Source organism: Monodelphis domestica, chromosome 7 (genome assembly GCF_027887165.1).
Source record: "Monodelphis domestica isolate mMonDom1 chromosome 7, mMonDom1.pri, whole genome shotgun sequence".
In the NCBI taxonomy this organism is placed as follows: Eukaryota; Metazoa; Chordata; class Mammalia; order Didelphimorphia; family Didelphidae; genus Monodelphis; species Monodelphis domestica.
The window spans coordinates 141,404,301-141,425,860 of NC_077233.1; the positions used below are offsets into that span (position 1 = coordinate 141,404,301).

General features: G+C 41.0%; 1 protein-coding gene across 1 annotated transcript; it reads right to left on the minus strand.

Annotated features, from left to right (window-relative positions):
- Positions 1-759: 759 nt before the first annotated feature.
- SSTR5 (somatostatin receptor 5) lies at positions 760-21,187 on the minus strand. The gene is made up of 2 exons (XM_007499307.2): positions 20,632-21,187; positions 760-3,115 (listed from the first exon to the last, which is right to left on the minus strand). The coding sequence occupies exon 2, from the start codon at positions 3,064-3,066 to the stop codon at positions 1,954-1,956; it is 1,113 nt and encodes a 370-aa protein (XP_007499369.2). The 5' UTR covers positions 3,067-3,115; positions 20,632-21,187; the 3' UTR covers positions 760-1,953.
- Positions 21,188-21,560: the final 373 nt, after the last annotated feature.

A 21,560-nucleotide genomic window follows, 5' to 3' on the forward strand; every position in this document is an offset into this window, starting at 1 on the left:
AGTCCTGGAGTCCTTAACACTCTCTATTGTCTTTAAAATAGAATTATTATGTTCATGGATCTTATGAGAAAATTTGAATAGAATTGAAACTTCTTGAGGGAAGGATTTGCTTCAGCCTGGTGAATTCCATGTAAATGATAACCATATTGTTAAACCTTTTGAATAAGGAAGTTTTACACAAACATCCTGCAAATATTGCACTGATTCAAAAGAACAATCTAAGAAAAAAGACTCAGGGATGAGAACATCCTAGAGATATGAGAGGAAGAAAGAAACTCTCCCATTTAAGTCTGTGTACATGGTGAAGGCTAAAGCATAAACTAGAGTTCATATTTGATCAGCAAACATTTATTGATTGTAGAGTGGTAGAAAGAACTCTAAACTGAGTTGGGAGACCTGACCTAGTATTGATTGACAGCTTGGAAAGAGGCTTACCCATATCTTTGTTTATGATCATTGAATTGCAATTCCACTAAGGCTGTATCTGTTAACACCTAATCAATATGGCCCAGCAAGCCAATGGCAGCCATTTCCTGCATCATCTGCTTTTGAATCCTACTTTAGCTCTTCCTCTTCACAGATGTAGAAAATATACCCCCCCAACCTCCCCAGAGTGTTGCCTTATCCTCTGAGAGTCAAATAGAACATAAAATGGCATCCAGGGTGGAAACAGTACCCATCTTGCCTCCCTTCTGACTGTATGTCAATGACAAAAAATGACAGGGACCCCCCTAACTCAGTGAGGGGAAATTCAAATTCTTTTTGATTTCATGAAATAGCTTTTTAATTCCAGTTTCTACAATACAGAACTGAAGCAGACACAAGGCTCATGTGACAGCAGCTTGTCAATTGGACAACAATCAATATTTGATGTCACTGAGGGTTATCAGCAAACATTCTAATGTACCCAACAGCTTTATTAAAAACATTGCTTAAGAGGTCATCGATTTGTTTGTTTCTGTTCCCCATCAAGTGTTATTTTTGAAACAAGTCATATTTGGTATCTAGATTTCCACCCTCCCAATTCTTCAAAAGGAAAAAAAGGAGAGGGGGTGGCACAAACAAAGAATCAAGGAAAGATTTGCCAGAGTTTGATTCTTCAGGAAACTACCCAATATCTGGCTTGGTACTTGTCTTCACGAGGGTTCAAAAAGCGACTGACCACATGACGCACAAAAGTGGGCCCTCAAATTCCTTCCATTCCTAAGGAGAATGGAGTGGGTGCTTAAATCCCATGACTCCATAAGAACAAGGATCCACATCTTAGCTAAAGTTTGCATGCATCCATGCCAACACCTGTACCACCTAATTCTCTGCACACAGATTTATTTGAAATTGGGAATGGCAGAGGCTGTCTACCAAATTCCCTTCCCAATCATCCCAAAGACTATCAGCTTTCCTGGGAATAGCAGCATCAAATTTAAAGGTAGAAGGGACCCTAAAGATCAGTCAGTCCAACCTTCTCATTTTACAAAAGAAAACAAAGACCCAGAGACTTGTCCAAAGTCATAAATTCACTAAACATGGCAGATGTGGAAGGTGAGGGGAAATCTCTGTGAGAATTAGAAATCTTCACTTTCCCTCCCTCAAGTCTTTCAAAACAATGCAGTGATTACTATTAGTAGGTATCATGCCAGATCTATACTTTTACAAAATAGAAACTTCTGAGGAAGCAATGTTTAAGCAACAGATGAATTTTGAAATACATCATGGTGACAAGACTGGCAGTGCACAATAAATAGCTTTGATGAGAGTTTTGTCTCTTCCCCATTATCCATTCTCAATAAGGACCCTATAATCCCACAAACTTAGTCTTTATACTTGGCAGTACGTGGAGTGTGGAGATTCTCTATATCTGGGGTTTTGGAGTTCTCCTGTTTTAACTCCTATGCAGGGTTCTTGGGATCTTCATCCCAGAAAGCTGTCATCTTTACAATTCCTGGAGGAGCTTCTTTACACCTTGCTTGTTTGCATATGGCCGTTGAATTCTGTATTTCTTGAGGAGAGCATGGCTTCCTGCAGGCGGCTGCTCTTCTCCAGCCTGTGGTCAGTGGGGTCACCATCTTCAACCCCATAGCCTTTTCGGAGGCACAGGACCTTCTGAAAGCTCTGCTTGAAGTTGTCAGACAGGAACCCATACAGGATGGGGTTGGCACAACTATTGGCGTAAGAGAGGACCACCACAAAGAAATATACTCCTGCAGAGGCAGCCTCTTCAGGCAGAATAAAAACCAGATTGACAATGTTCAGGGTGAAAAATGGCAGCCAGCAAAACACAAAGACAACAACAATGATGACCACCATCCTGGTCACTTTCCTCTCTGACCTCCTCCGCCGGGTGGAACCCACTCGGACCCCTGAAGACTTGACCTTGATCACAATGAGCAAATAGCAGAGGCAGATTACCAGCAAGGGTCCAAAGAACCCTAGGACAGAGGTGTAGATGATGAAGACTGCCCCCCAGATATTTACTGGTTCAGGCCAGCTGATGTTGCAAGTATTCCAATCTTCCTGGACATCAGCAAATATGATGACGGGAAGGGACATTAGTAATGAGAAGGTCCACACAGCAGCACTGATAAGCCTAGCTATCCTCGGGCGACGCCACTTAGTAGACTTGATGGGGTGGACTACAGCCAGGTACCGATCCATGCTCATGACAGTAAGACAGAAAATACTGGTAAACTGATTAATGCCATCCACCGTCATCACAAGCCTGCATAGAAAGGTGCCAAAGGGCCAGTAGGAGATGGCATTTTGTGTGGCAATGAATGGCAGGCCCAGCATGAAGAGGACATCAGCTACAGCTAAATTGAGGATGTAGATATTGGTGACAGTCTTCATCTTAGCATACCTCAGGACCACATAAATGACCAGTGCATTGCCACTGAGTCCAATCATGCAGACAAGGAGGTAGATGATGGGGATGATAACTGTGCGAACAGCAGACACAGGAGGCAAAATGAATATTGTTTTATTCTCACTGCTATTGAAAGCAGGGGAAAAATTTGCTCCTTGAAGATTGCCATCCAGTCCACCAGCTGACAGAGAGTATAGTGGATCCATGGTCTCATTCCTTTTGTCCTCCGGGGTTTACAGTTTAGACATCTTGTTCCTAAAAAAGAAGTGAAAACCAGAAAATAAATTAATTAGAGAGAAACTCAAAGTATTTTTGTTAAAATAACCATATTCTGGAATCATGTTCCTATTACCTCATTGCACCCTCCACCCCCACCCCCCATCCATTACTCCATACCTCCCATGTAACTGCTGGATTACTCATTGTATCATAAATCACATTAGCTATGGTATCAGTCAGGATTTTTGCATTAAGCAAATTGTTTGGAAAACAAGTCTCAAGTAGGTTGATAGAAAAGAAATAAACCATTGCTCTTGGGAAGCTAGAGTTGGGGAGAAAACACAAATTTTTATCTAACTGAATTATAGGAAACACTCAAATTCAATCAGTTCCCACTTCTGAAGAATAGTTTCTCATTCTCCATCCCTCCCCATCCCTAAAAGACTACAAGAGCTTCTTTGCTTCTAGTTTCTCCTTTTTTAAATATAGTTTTTACATTTTGCCCAGATCATCTTCTCAAAAGACCAATTTTATGAAGTCATCTTCCCAGTCTTTTCCTTATTCAAGAACCTTCCATGGCTTCCCATCTCTGATAACCTTATCATATATATATATTTTTTAAAAAAGCAATTAGGTCAATGGATAGAGCCCCAGGCCTAGAGAAGGGAAGTCCTAGGTTCAAATCTAGCCTCAGACATTTCTTCTGTGTGACCTTGGGCAAGTCACTTAATTCCCATTGCCTAGCCCTTACTGCTTTTCTGCCTTAGGGCCAATACATAGTATTGATTCTAAAATAGAAGGTAGGTTGTTGTTGGGTTTTTTTTTTTTTAATTCAAGTAACAATCTTCTGTAGGTTTCACAAAATCCCACCCAGGTTCTATCCCAAGAACTCAACATTTTCCTAATCACTCCTCAAAAGCCACCCTCAGAGACATCCAGGACAAGGCTTTACTCTCTCCTTTCATTATGCTCATACCATCTTGAATTCATTCCCATTTTCTCCTCTCTTCCTATCTTACCCTCCTCTATTCTTCAAGACTCTCCTCAAGCCCCACCTTCTCCAAGAACAAAGATAATGCCTTTAATAGAAAACACCCTCCACTAAGAGCCAGGAGGGCTGAGCCTGAGTGTCTCTGCTGCTAATAAATGATGCTAACATAAGCACTTCTCCTCTCAGGGGTTATTTCCCACTCATAAAATAAAGGCATTATACTAAGTAATCTCTAAGGTTCCTGATAGCTCTGCCATTCTACAGTGCTATAATTCGAACCCTGAACTTCTTTCTTCTCTCTATCATTTAGAAAGCATCTACTAAGTGGAAGCTCTATGCTAAGGACTGGGGAACAAAGGAAAAAAATGTTCCTCCTCTCAAGCAGTTTACATTCTACCAGAGCACAAACATTTTAACAAACATGTAAATAAGAGGTCGTTGAGGGAAGAAGAGAATATTTGCCAATAGGAGGATCAGGAAAGACTTTTGGTAGGATGGGACACCTGAACTGAACCTTGAAGGAAGCTAAAGATCCTATGGGGCCAGGGGGAGCATCTAGGTGGCTCAGTGGGCTGAGAGTCAGGTCTGGAGATGGGATGTCTTGGGTTCAAATGTGACCTCAGATACTTCCTAGCCATGTGACCCTGAGAAAGACCCTTGATCCACAGTTGTCTAGCCCTTACCACTCTTCTGCATTGGAATCCATACTTAGTATGGATTCTAAAATGGAAGGTAAGAGTTAAAAAACAGAAAAGATTCTATGTGGCCAAAAGGAAAGTAGAGCATGTTCCAGACCTGGAGGACAGAGGTACGCGACTGGAATGAAATGCCAAGTTCAGACAGGAAGGAAGGGGATGTAGTGGAACCAGATCCCAACTTTTGTTGTTGAGTCATTTTTCAGTCATGTCTTAGTTTTCATGACACCCTTTGGATATTCTTGGCGAAGCTTCTGGAGTGATTTGCCATTTCCTTCTCCAGCTTACTTTACAAATGAGGAAACTGAGGCAAACAAGATTAAGTGATTTACCTAAGGTCACACAGCTAGTAAGTATTAGTAGGCCAGTTTTAAATTCACAAAGATAAGTCTTCCTGACTCCAGGCCCAATTCTCTATTCATTGCTCTGACTGTAATACAGAATTTGTGAAGAGAATAATATGAAATAAATATGAAAACAAAGGCCAGTTGTTGAAGGGCAAAATGCCAAGCTAAGGAGTATCTATTTCAAGGAAACAGGGACTCACTAGCGATTCTTGAGCAGGGGTGTGACCTGTTCAGACCTGACTACTTCCACCTCTTCCCTATGAAGTCACTATTACAATGCAGTTTAACACTTCTCTGATAGTTTCATATTCCTCTCCAATTGGTCTATGAGTTTCTCAAAGGGAATTATCTTCTCTTTCTAACCCTTCTATAGCACCTGGGATGGGCTATGTTTCAATGAAAACCCATTTGTATCTAATCAGTCACAGTAGTCCGATGGTACAGTGAACAAAGCACCTGGCCTGGAGCCAAGAAGACTCATCTTCATGAGTTCACATCCCACCTCCAATATTTACTGAATGTGGGACCCTCAGCAAATCAGTTCACCCTCTTTTATTTTTATTTTTATTTTTATTTGGTCATTTCCAAACATTATTCATTGGAAACAAAGATTATTTTCTTTTCTTCCCTCCCCTCCCTCCCACCACCTCTCCCATAGCCCACGCACAGTTCCACTGGGTATCACATGTGTTCTTGATTCAAACCCATTTCCATGTTGTTGGTATTTGCATTAGGGTGTTCATTTAGAGTCTCTCCTCAGTCATATCCCCTCTACCCCTGTAGTCAAGCAGTTGCTTTTCATCGGTATTTTTACTCCCACAGTTTATCTTCTGCTTGTGGATAGTGTTTTTTAGATCCCTGCAGATTGTTCAGGAACACTGCATTGCCACTAATGGAGAAGTCCATCACCTTCGATTGTACCACAATGTATCAGTCTCTGTGTACAATGTTTTCCTGGTTCTGCTCCTTTCGCTCTGCATCACTTCCTGGAGGTTGTTCCAGTCTCCATGGAATTACTCCACTTTATTATTCCTTTGAGCACAATAGTATTCCATCTCCAACATATACCACAATTTGTTCAGCCATTCTCCAATTGAAGGGCATCCCCTCATTTTCCAATTTTTGGCCACCACAAAGAGTACAGCTATGAATATTCTTCTACAAGTCTTTTTCTTTATTATCTCTTTGGGGTACAAGCCCAGTAGTGCTATGGCTGGATCAAAGGGCAGACAGTCTTTTATCGCCCTTTGGGCATAGTTCCAAATTGCCCTCCAGAATGATTGGATTAATTCACAACTCCACCAGCAATGAATTAGTGTCCCTACTTTGCCACATCCCCTCCAGCACTCATTACTTTCCATAGCTGTTATGTTAGACAATCTGCTAGATGTGAGGTGATACCTCAGAGTTGTTTTGATTTGCATCTCTCTGATTATAAGAGATGTAGAACACTTTTTCATATGCTTATTAATAGTCTTGATTTCTTTGGCTGAGAACTGCCTGTTCATGTCCCTTGCCCATTTATCAATTGGAGAATGGCTTGATTTTTTGTACAACTGATTTAGCTCTTTGTAAATTTGAGTAATTAAACCTTTGTCAGAGGTTTTTATGAAGATTGTTTCCCAATTTGTTGCTACCCTTCTGATTTTAGTTACATTGGTTTTGTTTGTACAAAACCTTTTTAATTTGATGTAGTCAAAATTATTTATTTTACATTTTGTGACTCTTTCTAAGTCTTGCTTGGTTTTAAAATCTTTCCCCTCCCAAAGGTCTAACAGGTATACTATTCTGTGTTCACCTAATTTACTTATAGTTTCCTTCTTTATGTTCAAGTCATTCACCCATTCTGAATTTATCTTGGTGTAGGGTATGAGGTGTTGATCCAAACCTAATCTCTCCCACACTGTCTTCCAATTTTCCCAGCTCAGTTTACCCTCTTGACCTCAATTTCCTCATATGAAGAGTAGAAAGGAATGGCAAACCACTCCAGTATCTTTGCCAAGAAAATTCCAAATGGGATCACACAAGACTGGACATGACTGAACAACAGCATTTAAGTAGTCAAAGAAAATGGGATAAACTTTGAGGTCTAGAAAGATGGAGGAAAAAGACACTGGTTTTGGAATTGAAGGGCACAAGTTCAAATTTTGGCTCTTCTACTTCCTAGTAACTCATTTAACATCTCTGAACCCCAGTTTCTTCATTTGTAAAAATCTTACCATTAACGGCAAGGAAAATGATTTTCTCATGATTTGGTTTTATCCTAGTGCCACCTCCTCCAGGAAGCATACCATACGCTGACCACTCCAGCCTACACTAAGCTTTCCCTTCTGGAAGCTTCTGTAGAACTTTTCCCTCTGAATCATTCACTTGGTTCTTGGCACACATTACTTGCTGCTGCATCTGCCTGTTATAGTTCTTATCTCTCCCCAAAAAACTGCTAGTTCCCTCCAAGCAAAAAGGGTGGCTTACACATGCATCATACTCATGACCTGTATAGTGACATCTCATAATCCTCTCTATAGGACCATTAGTCATGCATTGGATGACACCTCAGAGGTCTTTAAATCCAATTCCTTCACTTTACTGATGAAGACACTGATGCTCAGAGAGTTAAGTAACATTCCCAGGATCAAACCCAAAGTGCCCCTCTGCTACTGATTGGGAGAACTTGTCTCATTCCTCTGAAGCCTCAATTTCCTCATCTATAAAATGAGGAGAAAGGATAGATTAGAAGATCTCACTGGTTCTCCTTGTAATCTCAATTTTTGAACATCATAATTTACTGCTGCAGGAAGATGGCCTTAACCTCCTCATCTGCTGGGGGAAAGTCTGTGCCTAAAAGGTATTGGATTATCATTCATTTTTTAAAGTTGGGCATATATTTAAAAGATAGAATTGCTTGATTAATACCTAAAGAGATTTTAAGGGAAATGAAGTGGAAATCCTCCAGTCTTTCTAAGAGGAGAAAGTGTGGCTAGTTTGGAAGTAATAAGATGTTAACTCTGCCCATTCCATTCCATCTGCAACATTCCTCCCCCAGCCTAAATTACTTAAACAAATGTCAAGCTCTGGTTCCAGTTTCTGGAGTTTCTCATGCCTTCAGAATCATCAGAAAAAAAGAAGGATAGAACTCAAGAATTAGGCTTCAGCCATAAATCTCTCTGCAAAACTGTATTCCTTATAAGTTTTAGCAATAAGGCTGTCAGGATATTTTATACACAAGTCAAAGGTTAAATGCACCTAAACCTGATGATTGCAGAGATGCTAACCTCAGATGGACTGAGAATTATATTGGATTAAAAGTGCTAATGGAGGAAAATTTCCATGCGTACAGGTCCCATTCAGGGAGATTTTTATTTATTTATATTTATTTGTTTTCTTGCTTTTATAATTGGAAAGAGGAGTATTTTTTTAGGGAATTTTTTTTTAGACAATAGTGTTGTTGTTGTCTTGTTGTTCAATTATGTCTGACTCTTCCTGACCTCTTGTAGGGTTTTCTTGGTAAAGATAAAAGAGTAGTTTGTCATTTCCTTCTCCAGTTCATTTTATATATGAGGAAACTGAGGCAAATAGGATTAAGTGCCTTGCCCACAATCACACAGCTAGTAAGTGTCTGAGGCCAGATTTGAACTCTGGAAGATGAGTCTTCCTGATTCCAGGTCTGGTGCTCCATTCACTTTGCCACCCAGCTATCCCTTCACAAATGATTGTAGCTTTCAGCAAATCAGTCCATTACTGGATCCATACACAGCGCCTTGAAAAGAGTCAAAAAACCTAGAATTTGAGAGATGACTGCTACATGACATTAGAGAAGTCCCTTCCTTCTCTGAACCTCAGTTTTCCCATTTGGGAAATTTAAAAAGGGATTCGACTAGGTACACTATGAGGTCTTTTCTTGCTCTGACATCCTGTGTTCTACATTCTAGGATCCCTCCTTGCTCTAGCATTCTAAATATTCAGTTCCCTTTTTACTGAAACAGTCTATGTTCTGTTTGGGGTTCCCATGTCTGTTCTAAAAATTCTGTTTTCTAAATTCTCTTCCTGATCTCACATCTTGTATTTCATGTCCTAATTTCCTTGCCTGCTTTAACATTCTATGATTCTAGGAGGTCCCAATGGAAACTAGAGCTCAGATATACTCAAATGAATCCACCTGAAAGTTAGCCCAAGGCACTAATTCCAGAGCTGGCCATTGTATTTATATAATTGCTAAGATTGGCCTAATGGAGATAACTTGGGAAAAAGCCAGATGATTCTCTTGTCATCATCAGTTAGAAAAGAAAATAAACTCTGATGTGTAGCTGTTATCCAATGAATAGAATATGCCTCTGAGATTTTTTCATCCATTGAGCAGAACTACAAAATAGAGTCTCTGATGTCTCTGACTACTTAGCTGTGATGTGAGAGAAAGAAGATCAGACTTTAAATCTGAAGACATGGATTCAAATCCTGTATCTACCTCCTTGGCAAATCATTCTTCCTCTGTGGCTCAGCTTCACTACCTCTAGAAGGGATATAAAAATGTTTGTATGTTCTTCACAGAGTAATTCTATGGAAAACAGTAGAGAAATGTTACATACTGTTAGTGCATTTATTTGAATTCCAGCTTCAATCACATTCACTAAAGTCCTCATTGACATATTATTATGGCATGAGATGCCAGTAGAGTCCAAACTCAGCAGATCCCTACCAAGCAGGAAAGACTACAAATATGAACCTGGTCAGCTAGATGGTACAGCTCACAGAATGCTGGGCTTGGAATCTGGACACTCATATCCATGAGTTCAAATCTAGCCTCAGGCATTTACTAGTTATATGACCCTAGGCAAGTAACTTAACCCTGGTTGCCTCAGTTTCCTCATATGTCCAATGAATCAGAGAAGGAAATGGCAAATCACTCCAAAATCATTGCCAAGGAAACCCCAAATAGGATCATGAAGAGTCAGATATGATCAAAATAACTGAACATCAACCTGAAGACAGATTGTGGGTCTTCTGCCTAGCAGAAGTCAGAGACACTGGTCACCTAGAAGTTTGTTAGTAAGATCCAAAAGGTTGCAGTTATTCTAAAAAGGTCATTTACTATATTAAGAAACCCAGCATTCAGGTATTTATTAAGCAATTACTTATGTCTCAGGACACTGTGTAAAATGCTGGGGATAGCAGGGAAAAGCAAAAAATGGTCCTCACCCTCAAGGATTTTATGTTCTAATAGGCAACAGGTACATAAATAAAATGAATTCTGAGTAGATGGAAGGTAACCTGAGAGGGGGAAGTCCCTCACCACTAGCCAAGAAAGGCCTCTTACATTAGGTAATATTTGAATTGAGTCTTGAAGGAAGCCAGAGGTTCAGAGTCAGAGGCTAGGATAGAGAAAATTACAGGTATGAGGAACCATCTCTACAAAGACAAAGAGATGGGAGATGGGGTGTCATGTGGGGAACAGCAAGTAGGGCAATATGGCTTGACTTTACAGAGGTGGTGGGGGTGGTATTGTCATTCAGTTATTTGTGACCCCATTTGGGGTTTTCTTGGCAAAGATACTAGAGTGGGTATTCCATTTCCTTCTCCAGATCATTTTATAGATGAGGAAACTGAGGCAAATAGGCAAAAAGTGACTCACCAAGGTCATGGACTTAATAAATGTCTGACGTTGGATTTGAATTCAAGTCTTCCTGATTCCTGTCCTCATATTCTATCCATTGCACAACCTACATGCCCAACTAGAAGACTAGAGAGATATAACAAAGAAATTTATATATGATCCTGGGAGGTAATAGGAGGCCACTAGAGTTACTGAGTAGAGCAGGTGGCATGGTTAGATCTAGGCTTTAGGAAAAAACAACATGTCAGCTAAATAGAGAATGGAATGGGAAGAGGAAAAGCTCGATACAAGAAAAGTCATCCAGAGGCTATTATAGTAGTACAGATAGAGGTTATTAGGGCCTAAATTAGAGTCGTGATTTTAATAGGGAGAAGAAAACATATGTGAGAGATGTTATGAGAGAAATTAAAAAAAAAGATTCCAAAGGCTATGATTGATATTGATGGAAAAGATTGCCCACACCATAGAATTCATGGCCCTTTTGAAGTTGGAAATTCAAACTATATTTTCTTCACCAGAATACCCATTAAAGTCTTATCAAATTCCATAGAAATGATAAAGTGGTTGTATTTCCTAGTCAACTGAAACTATTTGCCATCAATCACAAGAAGCAAGCTCAGGAACAAGAAAGAAAGCTAGACTAGGATGTCAGGAAACCTGGGTTCCAACCCTAGCTCTATCTCTCACTGCTAAGTGGACTCAGACACATTGCTTCTCCCTTTTAGAATTCTCTAGCTCATCAATAAAATTTGATATAATGGGAAGGGCACTCAATTTGGAGTCATGGAACTTAAGTTTGAATTCTACTTTTTACCTGGGTGACTTCAGAAAAGTCATTTATCTCTCTGATACTCTCTGAGACTCAGTTTCCTCACCTTTCAAATGAGGGTGATGAACAAGATGATCTACAAGGTCCTTCTGTCTCTGAATTCTCTGACCTACTTGAGGAAAGAGAGCCAAAGATTTCTATATCTATATGAAAATATTGGAGAGTTGGAATTAGGGAAGTAGAAAGAATTCTGACTTCAGGTTCTAGCTCTACTACCAAAGACCTTGGTTATTTAAACTCTCTGGGCCTCAATTTTCTCATCTGTAAAGGAAAGGGGTGGGAGTTAAATGATTTCAAAGGTCCTTTGGCAACTCTAATTGTCCTTTGTTCCCCTAAAAATGTACAATGTGTATGCTTAATCTCACTGCCATCTGAACACTTTTCCTACTTATGAACACCTTGCCTCATGTTTTAAACTTTAGAGTAGTCAGGAATAATAATAACCCATTATTGCTGTGCCTACCTTTTTGGGAAAACATTCTGGTAAAAGCCATTATTTAGAAACTCCAATGTTCTTAGTCACAGAAATTACACATTTGTAAAAAAATATCCCCTTGTACCTTTCCCCCTCTCCTCTTACACAATGCAGCAATGGGATTGGGGGTGGTGGGAAGTCTGAAAAGAAAAGAATGAGGTAAATGATAAACAGCTAATTCCATTTCATTTTTTATCTCCTTCCTACAATCCAACCAAAAGCAATATGAAGATTGCCCACAGTTTTGTCCAAAGTCTCTATATATGAGTGTATGTCCTTTTTCCTAAACTAGGATGATTCTCCTGACCCTATAGCAATCAAATTCAAGCTTGGGTTATTTTTGTTCTAATAAGTTCGAGTAAGTATTAACAAGTTTAAAGGTCCATCCTGGGAGGAAAAGTTTGCCATCCAAGGACCAGCCTAGTTCAGTTCAAAAAGGATCATCATAAGAAATAAGAGTAGCTACCACAGGGAATTAACTTATGACCCATAGCAACTAATGAAAAGTATTAATAAATGAATGAATGAATGAAAAAGATTTATTAAGCAATTACTATGTACTGGACACCATGTTAGGCACAGAGATTAGAAATTCAAAATTAAGATAATCCTTGTTTTCAAAGAATTTACATTCTAAAAAGATGAGTCAACATGAACATGGTGGGAAGGAAGAAAGTGTCAGGAAGACCCAGGAATGGTGGGTTGACCCAAAGGGCAGTCAAATGACATGCAGGTTCCAGGGACAGTGGTACTAACAACCTCATTTCTAAACCCAGATCAAGAAGTGGAAGGCATATTGCTTCAGGATGGCCAAGGTAGATGACTGGAAGCATGGTCTCATGCAGAAGTCTGGGGTAACTTAAATATAGTAGGCTAGTTAACTCTGAAAACATTCACTGCACCAATCATGAGGACTTTGCCCAAGACAGAAGTTCCAAAGCTGAATAGCTTAACTGTCTCAGAGACTGGAAACCTTTTTCTGGCAGCTCTATCTAGAGAGGTTGTTCTAGAAGGGGAGGAGAGCATTGACATGGTGGATGGTAAGATGGTTAAGGTGAACAACTAGATGAGATGTTGTACATATCTATACTTAAGGTACAGTTTAGGGGTGGAGGGAGATTCTCACCTGGGTTAGAGTAAGCATATATATTGATGGAGTCCCCTAGCTTTTGAGTCCTACTAATGATAGATGTCATATATGTGGCAGTTTACAATTTACAAAGACCCTTCAGACAATATCCTATTTGAGACACTGACCAGCCTCTATGATCTATCCAGATGAGCCAACCAGAAACAGAATTATCAAAGTCCTCAGTCAACTAATTAGTGGTCCAGATTCTCCATTATTTTGGGTATTGGTCATTACTAATTTTTTCAGTTCACCAGGATTCTACTTGGTATATTTCTACCTCCATCAAGGGTAGGAGCTAATAGAAGTAACATCATGCTAATTCATGTGTGGAGTGGAGCTAGAAATAGGTTCAATCCCTTTGAAAATTTGAAATTGCCAATAAAAGTCACTAAGTTTTAACCTAGAGACATTATGGCCTAAACTATAATACAAGGAGATATTTGAAAGTAAGAACAGTTCCTTATCTATAAAAATATTCAAGTCACATTATTTGTGAAAATAAAATGCTGGGAACAAAATATGTATCCAACAACTGGGACAAGGCTGAACAAATTATGGTATATGAATGCAGTAAAAAAATGTTTGCATTATAAGGAGTAAAGACAACATGAAAAATACAGAGAAGCATGGGACAGTTTATATGTAGTGATGCCAAGTAAACAAAACAGAGCTGAAAAAAGAATATGCACACAAACTACAATGATGTCAATTTTTTTTTAAACCTATAAGGCAACAAAATTCAGGTCAATGTCTGTACCATACCATCACTGTTACAGGACAAATTTCCCTTCAGTTAACATTTGGTAGGGAAGGGAAGAGAATAAGCATTTATTTAGTGCTTACTATGTATTGGACACTGTGCTAAGTATTTTATAAATATTATCTTATTTGATCTTTACAAACTTTGGAAGACCAATGCTGTTATGATCCCCATTTTATAGTAGATGTGAAGAAGTGATGATTTGCCTAGTATCATAGAGTTAGTAAGTATCTGTTACGGCATAGAGTTAATAAGGTTTTCATGACTCCAGACCCAGGGTTTTGCCAGTGGTGCCACCTTGATATAAACAGTATAGAAATCGGTAAATAAAAAGGAAGGTGAGTTTGGGCAGTCATAATTAGAATTAGGAGACTAGAGTTTAGATCTAGGGTGCCAATATCTGAATGGATTTACAAGTAAAGTTTCCTTTTTTCCCATAGCAGGACTCTTGTCTGGCTTCCCAGTATCTTGAGGTCATTCACTAGCTCTATCCTAAAAGGAATGGCCACTCCAACTCTTGTTTGACTCTGAGGTACCACCCCAGTGTGCTGTGATGGCAATTTTCCCCACCTGTGAATTCCTCCTCTGTTCTTAGTCTTTATGGAATTGAAACCTGAATTCTCTGGGAGAGGAACTGTCCAGTCCTTTCCCAGAAAGTAGGCTGTACTCTGTGATCCATATAACAGTACCATTCATTTGGGGAAGGGAGAGGGGCACACCAATCAAGCCTGAACCTTCACACACACACACACACACACACACACACACACACACACACACACACACACACACCATCCCACTCTGCTTTCTACCCTAGAGATCTTCCTAGAAGCAGCGTTCCAAGGTGTATATCCAAAGAATCATCCTTGTCTCTGTTCTGTCTTGTATACCTGTATAGGTCTGTATACCTCTCCTCCCAGCCCCTTCCCCCACCAAATGATTTTGCCTCAGTCACCAACGCTCCTGCAACCACTCTTAACTAAAGAAATGCAAAATTAAATTCTTCACTTTCCCCCTATCAATTTTCCTTTAAGAATTTCCAGTGCTCATCAATGGCAAGGTGACAGCAGTGGATAGAATGCCGGAGTTAGAGTCAGGAAGTCTCATCTTTCTGAACTCAGATCTAGTCTTAGACACTTCCTAGATGTGTGACTTTATACAAGTCACTTCACGCTGTTTGCCTCAGTTTCCTCATCTGTAAAATGAGCTGGATAAGTAAATGGCAAGAAAATACCCAAAAGGGATCATGAAGAGTGACTGAAAATTTACTAAAAAACAACATTGTCTATCAATATTACCATCCATCTAATCACTCAACCTCAAAACTGTTGAGTCATTAGGGTCTCTCTGCCTCCAATTTTTATCTTCTCCTTTCACTCCCATCTAATTACCATGTTGTGCTAGATTTTCCTTTACAATATCTCTTGAATCTGATTTTTCTCCCTTCTCATTGCCACTATCCCAATTCAGACTGTTATAATATATCTGGACTATTGTAATCACTACCTTATAGATTTTACAGCTAGCACTTCCTCTACCCTTTAATTCCTCCCATATAGACTACCAAGATATTGAAGTTGTTCCTTCATTAAGAAATCTGACCATGTGATACCTTTGGCCAGAAATCTTCTGTTCCCCACCACCCCAACCCCTGAACCATTGCTTATGTGAACAAGTCCAATACCTTCAGCCTGGTATCCAAGACTCATTATCCATTCCTCTGTTCACACTATTGCTTATTCCTGGAACTAGTATTCCCTCCCCTTCCTCTTCTTTCCAACTACGGACATTCTACCTAGCCTCAGAGTCTTAATTCTATCTTGCCCATAAAGATTTTTCTGCTTCTACTCAAACCCTGAACAACCTCTCCCTCTATATACCTCAAGCATTCTATATCTATCCATTCATTTAGGACGTCTGCCCTGCATTATTTCTCAGGGTCACACAATTTGGACCTAAAAAGGAATTTGAACCTCATCTGCTCTAATCTCCTTATTTTACTAAGGAGAAATCTAAAACAGAGTAGAAAGGACTTTCATGACTATCATTATATTAATAGTAAGTAATGCATCTAGAATTTGAACCCAGATATCCATCTCTCTATGCAGAATCTGGGTTCTTCTTACCCCATTAGTTCACAAGCCCCTTAAGGACAATGAATGTATTTCTTAAAAAAAAAAAAAACCTTACCTTCTATCTTAGAATTGAGACTATTGATTCTAAGGCAGAATAATAGTAAGGGCTAGGCAACTGGGGCTAACTGCCCAGGGTCACATGGCAAGGAATTATCTGAGGCCAGATTAGAACACCAGACTCCCATCTCCAGGCCTGGCTCTTTCTCCACAGCCACCTAGCTACCCCAGTGATAGTTTCATACACTTTTTTTTTCTATTCCCTGAAGCACTCAGGACCTCAGCATATAGAATCTATTTAATTTTTATCTGATCAAGTGAGAGATGAAACAGCAAATTGGGGCTCAGAAAATATCTTTTCTCTTTTGCAAATTCTATTATATCAAAACCATCCTTGGCTACCTAGTATGAGACAAAGCTATAAGGAGAACAATTTTTTTGTCTTCTATTATTTATTCAGCTAGTGCTGAAGTTGGTGCTCTTAGATCCATCCTCTTCTCCCAGGCTGTCTCCTTAGTTAACATCTCTCTCTCTCTCTGCTCTGAAATGCAAAACTTCCCTCCCTCTTTCTCAGCTGCTTCTCCATCTGTTTTGACTTGTCTCTTCTCACAGGTTGATATCTATCTTTGTCTCTTCTCTTCTTCCTTTCTCTTCCTTACATCTCTTCTCCTCTCTACTCTGCTTCTCTTCCTCTTTCCTCCTATCCTGTCAAATTATTGATCACCGGGGAATGAGTACTATTTTCTAGGAAGTCCTCAGAGTCAACTCATCAAGGTCTAGTCCATTTTATTGACAAGAGAGGCTAAGCACCAGAGAGTCACAGAAGTTAGAGTTGGAAGGAACTTAAAATAGTTTAATCCAACCCCTATCACTTTACTGATGAGGTAACTAAGGATCAGATCATAGTCATGATCATAGTCATAGCCATGGTCACTCAGACAGTAAATGGCAGAACAGAGATTTGCACATAGGTTTATTGAGTCCAAATCCAGTCTTTCTACTCTACTATGCACCAGTACCAATCCAAGTTTGAGCTCAAGTACTTGGGTTCACAACTACCTTTCTCCTCTCAAGGCTCAACATGCTTTCTAAACACCCCATTCATCCTCATGACAGCTGTGTATGCATAGTTGGGGGCTGTCAGTATCCTTTCAGCTATTTGCCCCCAGGAAACAATATATAGCCTGGACACATTACCAACTGAACCTTTTTTTCTCATGAGTAAATTAGAGAGAGTGGCACTGCCTAGCTAACCTGTGGTTATTAATGGGGAAAGTGCTTTTAGCAGTATATAACTGTGAATTGTGTGTTTGCTTTGGTAAGACTTTATCTGATAGGGAGAACTCTCAGTGTGGAAACTCCACCCATGCATTTCAGGGCAAGTGTTCTATAGTTTATAATCTTAAACAGTTGAAAGGGGGGAGAGGTGAAAGGTGGTGGGAAACAGAAATTAAGATGGTATTGTGGACAGAACTTTGAATTTGGAGTCAGGAAGGTCTGGGTCCAATACCAAAACATTAACTAGCTGCATGACCCAGGTAAGGCATGACATCTGTGAGACTCAGGCTACTCATCTATAAAATAGAGTTTGGGACCAGATGACCTCTAAGGTCCCTTCCAACTGGAAATCCATGATGCCACAAGTGACTGGCCTATGGTCACATACTAGTTGTGCCAGTGGTGAATCTTGAACTAGGTTTTCCTAACTCCAAGGCTGAGCCACACATGACTTCTCATGAGTTTTTAACATTATGATTGTCATTACTAAAGACATACCAGAGTCACATAAATTGAACTTAAAGGTCAAAAAACCATCTAAGTCTCTTGCTCCCAGAGCCTCCCTCCCCATCCCTCACTCCTACTTCCTATCACTATAATAATGCTCCCCTGGAGCCAGGACTTTGCTAAAGGCATAAGTGCAGAGCCTTGTCACAAATGCTGAGAAATCCTCAATCCCGCGTTCCTAGGAATTCATGATGAAGGTGATGGATGGTAAACATTCTTCACAAATATGTCTCTCCTGATAAACACACTTCTGGCATTGCGGAGAGGTCCAAATCAGAAATGCTAGTCCAGTAAAAATCAGTCTCTGCTAGGCATTCTAAACTGTCAGACAAGCACCTGAATATCAATTTCAACAAACACTGTAAGGGGACCAGCCCAGAATAATATTCCTATTATAGGCAGCTTCCAGTAGCAAGAAATTATTTACTGTATTAAAAAGTGGCAAGTGTCCACTATATTCGAGTGCTACTGAGCCCCATGGGGTACAGCAAAGAGATTGAGGACACCATCCTTACCTCTGACCCAAGAGAATTTACAAAAGAGCTGTTTAAACAATGAATTAGAAAGGCTTTAACAATACAAAATAATGGATGCCTTAAGTCCCCCAAAAAGAAGATAAATCAACAAATTGACTAGTAGAGACCACTGGCAAGATAAAGAGGGGGTTCCAGGTAATATGGTCAGAGAGGGAGGAGAGGGAGGAGATAAGGAAAGGTCAGTGATGGACAGGAGGGGTGGAAATGAGAGAAAAAGAGTGGGAGAGAAGAGGAGGAATAGTGAGTGAAAAGATTAGGAAGGAGAAGAGGAAAGGAGAAAAAAGGAGGAGAAGAATTTGAAAAATGAAGAAGTGAGAAAAAAAACTGTTTGGGAAAGGTGACAGGGGAGGAAGCAAGGAGAAAGAGGGACCTGGAGAGAAGAAGGGAGGGAGGAAGGGAGAGAAAAGAAGAGGATGAAAAAGAGAGGGGAAAGGTGAGAGAGAAAAAAAAGGAGAGGACAGGACAAAGAAGGTGAAGAGGTCAGAAGAAAGAGGAAAATACAGAAGAGCTAGAGCTACGAGAAGTGAGAGGGGAGACAGGAAGGAAGGGGGGTATATTATATTATCATAGAAAAAAACACTGGAATGGGAGTCAGAGGACCTGCTTTCTAGTATAATGCTCATCTGGGGGCCTTGGGCAATTCCCTTCCCCCTCTCTAACCCTTCTTGGCGGCATTCTTCTATAAACATGAAATGATTTCTGAAATGTATTCTATATTATCAAGTATTGTCTTTAAATCTACATTGGTTCTTTAGCTAATATCCAATGAATTGCAAGTGAAATTCATTTTCAAGTCAAGTTAACAACCCTTATTAAGTGCCTAGTGTGTGGATGTGGGCAGGAAGGGGTATGAAGAGAGGAGATACAAGGTCATCCTCTGCCTTCATGGAACCAACAGTCTCATTGCCTTCATGCAACAAGCACAAGATCAAATAGGTCTGATACAAAATGGAACATTTTGTGCTATACCATTAATCCATAATGTAGATGATCCTCTTTTCACAGAATTTAGATCTAGAAAGGACCTTAGAAATCTCATCCAACCTCTTTCACTTATCATTTTACAGATGAGGAAACTGAGGAAACCCAGAAAAGGGGACCTGTCCAAAGTCACCCAGCCAGGAAGCAGAGGAATTAGCATTTGAACTCAGGTCCTCAGACATTCCAACCTCCCACCCTCACCAGATCAGCTATATCATCTTTAGGTGTTTCCATAGAACTATAGACTCCAGTGCAAATTCCAGTTTGATAACCTCTTCCCTTGTCCCTCATCTATCTCAGAATAGATTCAGCCTCCCTGATGGCTGGCTAGCTTACCACCACCATTCATAGGCAGGAGCAGTTCTCAGTGGGATGGAGATGAAGCGAATTCCAAAAAGGAATTTCTAGCAGTAAGAGCTGGAACCCCCAGTAGTCCTTCTCTGTCTCTGTCTGTCTGTATGTCTTTCTCTTCCCTCCCTCCCCGCCCCCCCTTCTATCCTCTTCCCCCTCCCCTTAAAAACCCTGTGGAAGCTGCTAAACAAATTCTCTTTCCTCTTGAACTTCTGCGCCTGCCCTCAAACCCATCCCCCCTCCTGAAAAACTCCCCTCTCATTGAAGTTGCAATCACTTCCAACACTGGCCCCAGAACTCCCCTTCACCTGTTTGGCTTGGTGTCTTTTAAAACTACCTGCTCCACACTATGAAAGGTTCATGTGGCTAGGGGTATTGGTTGCGGAAGGAGGCGTTGCCAAGGGGAGTTGGAGATAGAAAAGCACGTTCTCCCGATACCCCTAGCTTGGGCTTCCAGAGTTATTCCCAATCAATATTTCTCCTACTTCCCAGAAAGTTCCGTTTGGGCTCTCTATATACCTAGGATGGGCTCTCCGAATATTGCGGGATGGAGATGGCTCGAGTGAGCACGATGTCATTTATACCTCTGGGAACTAGACTGTAAACCCTGAATTTTGTCCCTCTTAGGGAAACGCAGAGACTGGAGGGCTTGGCCAGGAGCAGGCTAATAAACACTGAAAGGGAAATGGAGAGAGAAAGGGGGAAGAGAAAACAGGAAAGGAGGGAAAGGACTCCAGGGAGACAGGGGGCTGGAGAAAAGAGGAGGATGGAAACTGGAGAAGAGGAGGCAGAGGAAGATCTGAAGAGATCCAAAGAGACTGGGGAAGAGTGGGTGAGGCATGCAAGTGGATTGAGAAGCAGACAGATAATCTTAGGAAGAATGACAGGTAAACCGGGAGTCAATGATTCGACATACTTGCCTGAACTTACCGGACAGTCTTGGTCCCCAAGGGAATGGTATTCCAGGGGCCCCGCGGTTGGACTGAGCGCCCCAGAGCTCCACAGGCTCCAGGATTCCTGGGTTCGCAGGCAGATGGTTGGGTGTTGGAGGCTGGTGCGACTCCCCTCAGCTCCAGGCTTGGGCTACTTGAGCTCTGCACTGAAAATACTCCGTCTTCTCGGTTTATAGCGGAGATGTGTTGGGAGAGAAGGAGGTTATGGGGAGGGGGGGGGGACAAAAAGGAGGGGGGGTTTGGGGAGGGAGCTAAGGCAGCTCCTTTTCTGGAAGCGTGGCCCCTAGTGGCGTGTGAGCTACAGCACTGGCTGGGAGGGGAGGGTGATGGGGGGAAATTAGAATGGACTGATGGTCTGCTGTTCTGGGGCCGGAGGGTGGGCACTGAAAGCAGCCCTGGAACCTATCTTCCCCATCACCCATCATCCCCACTGGCCAGGGTATTAGCTTGTCTCACTCAGAGTAAGTCAACCCCCTGTTGCGCCTCTACCTGCTTGCTCCCGTCCACACCGGAGCCCAGACACACACGCGGGCAGACACACACACACATACACACACGCAGATTGGGTTCCCTCCAGGGAATTGGCGGTGCCTGCAGAGCTGCCTAAGGGAACTAGTAGAGCTGGCTGAGCTTTGCTATGACTTTCTCTGGAGGCTAGGGGTACAAGACAATCTGGAACAGGGATGTAATGTTAAGTTAATGGTGTAGTGTGAACACACTTTGTCACACATGCCACCACCACCACCTTAACACAGACACAGATTTCCAGGCACACCTGTGTACCCTAGTATATTCTTCAATTCAAACATTCACCTGCTTGTGCAAATGTTGACACATACTCATAAACGCCCACTCCCAGACTTTCAGACACACAGATGCTCTACCTTTCCAGAAGCATCGCCCCTA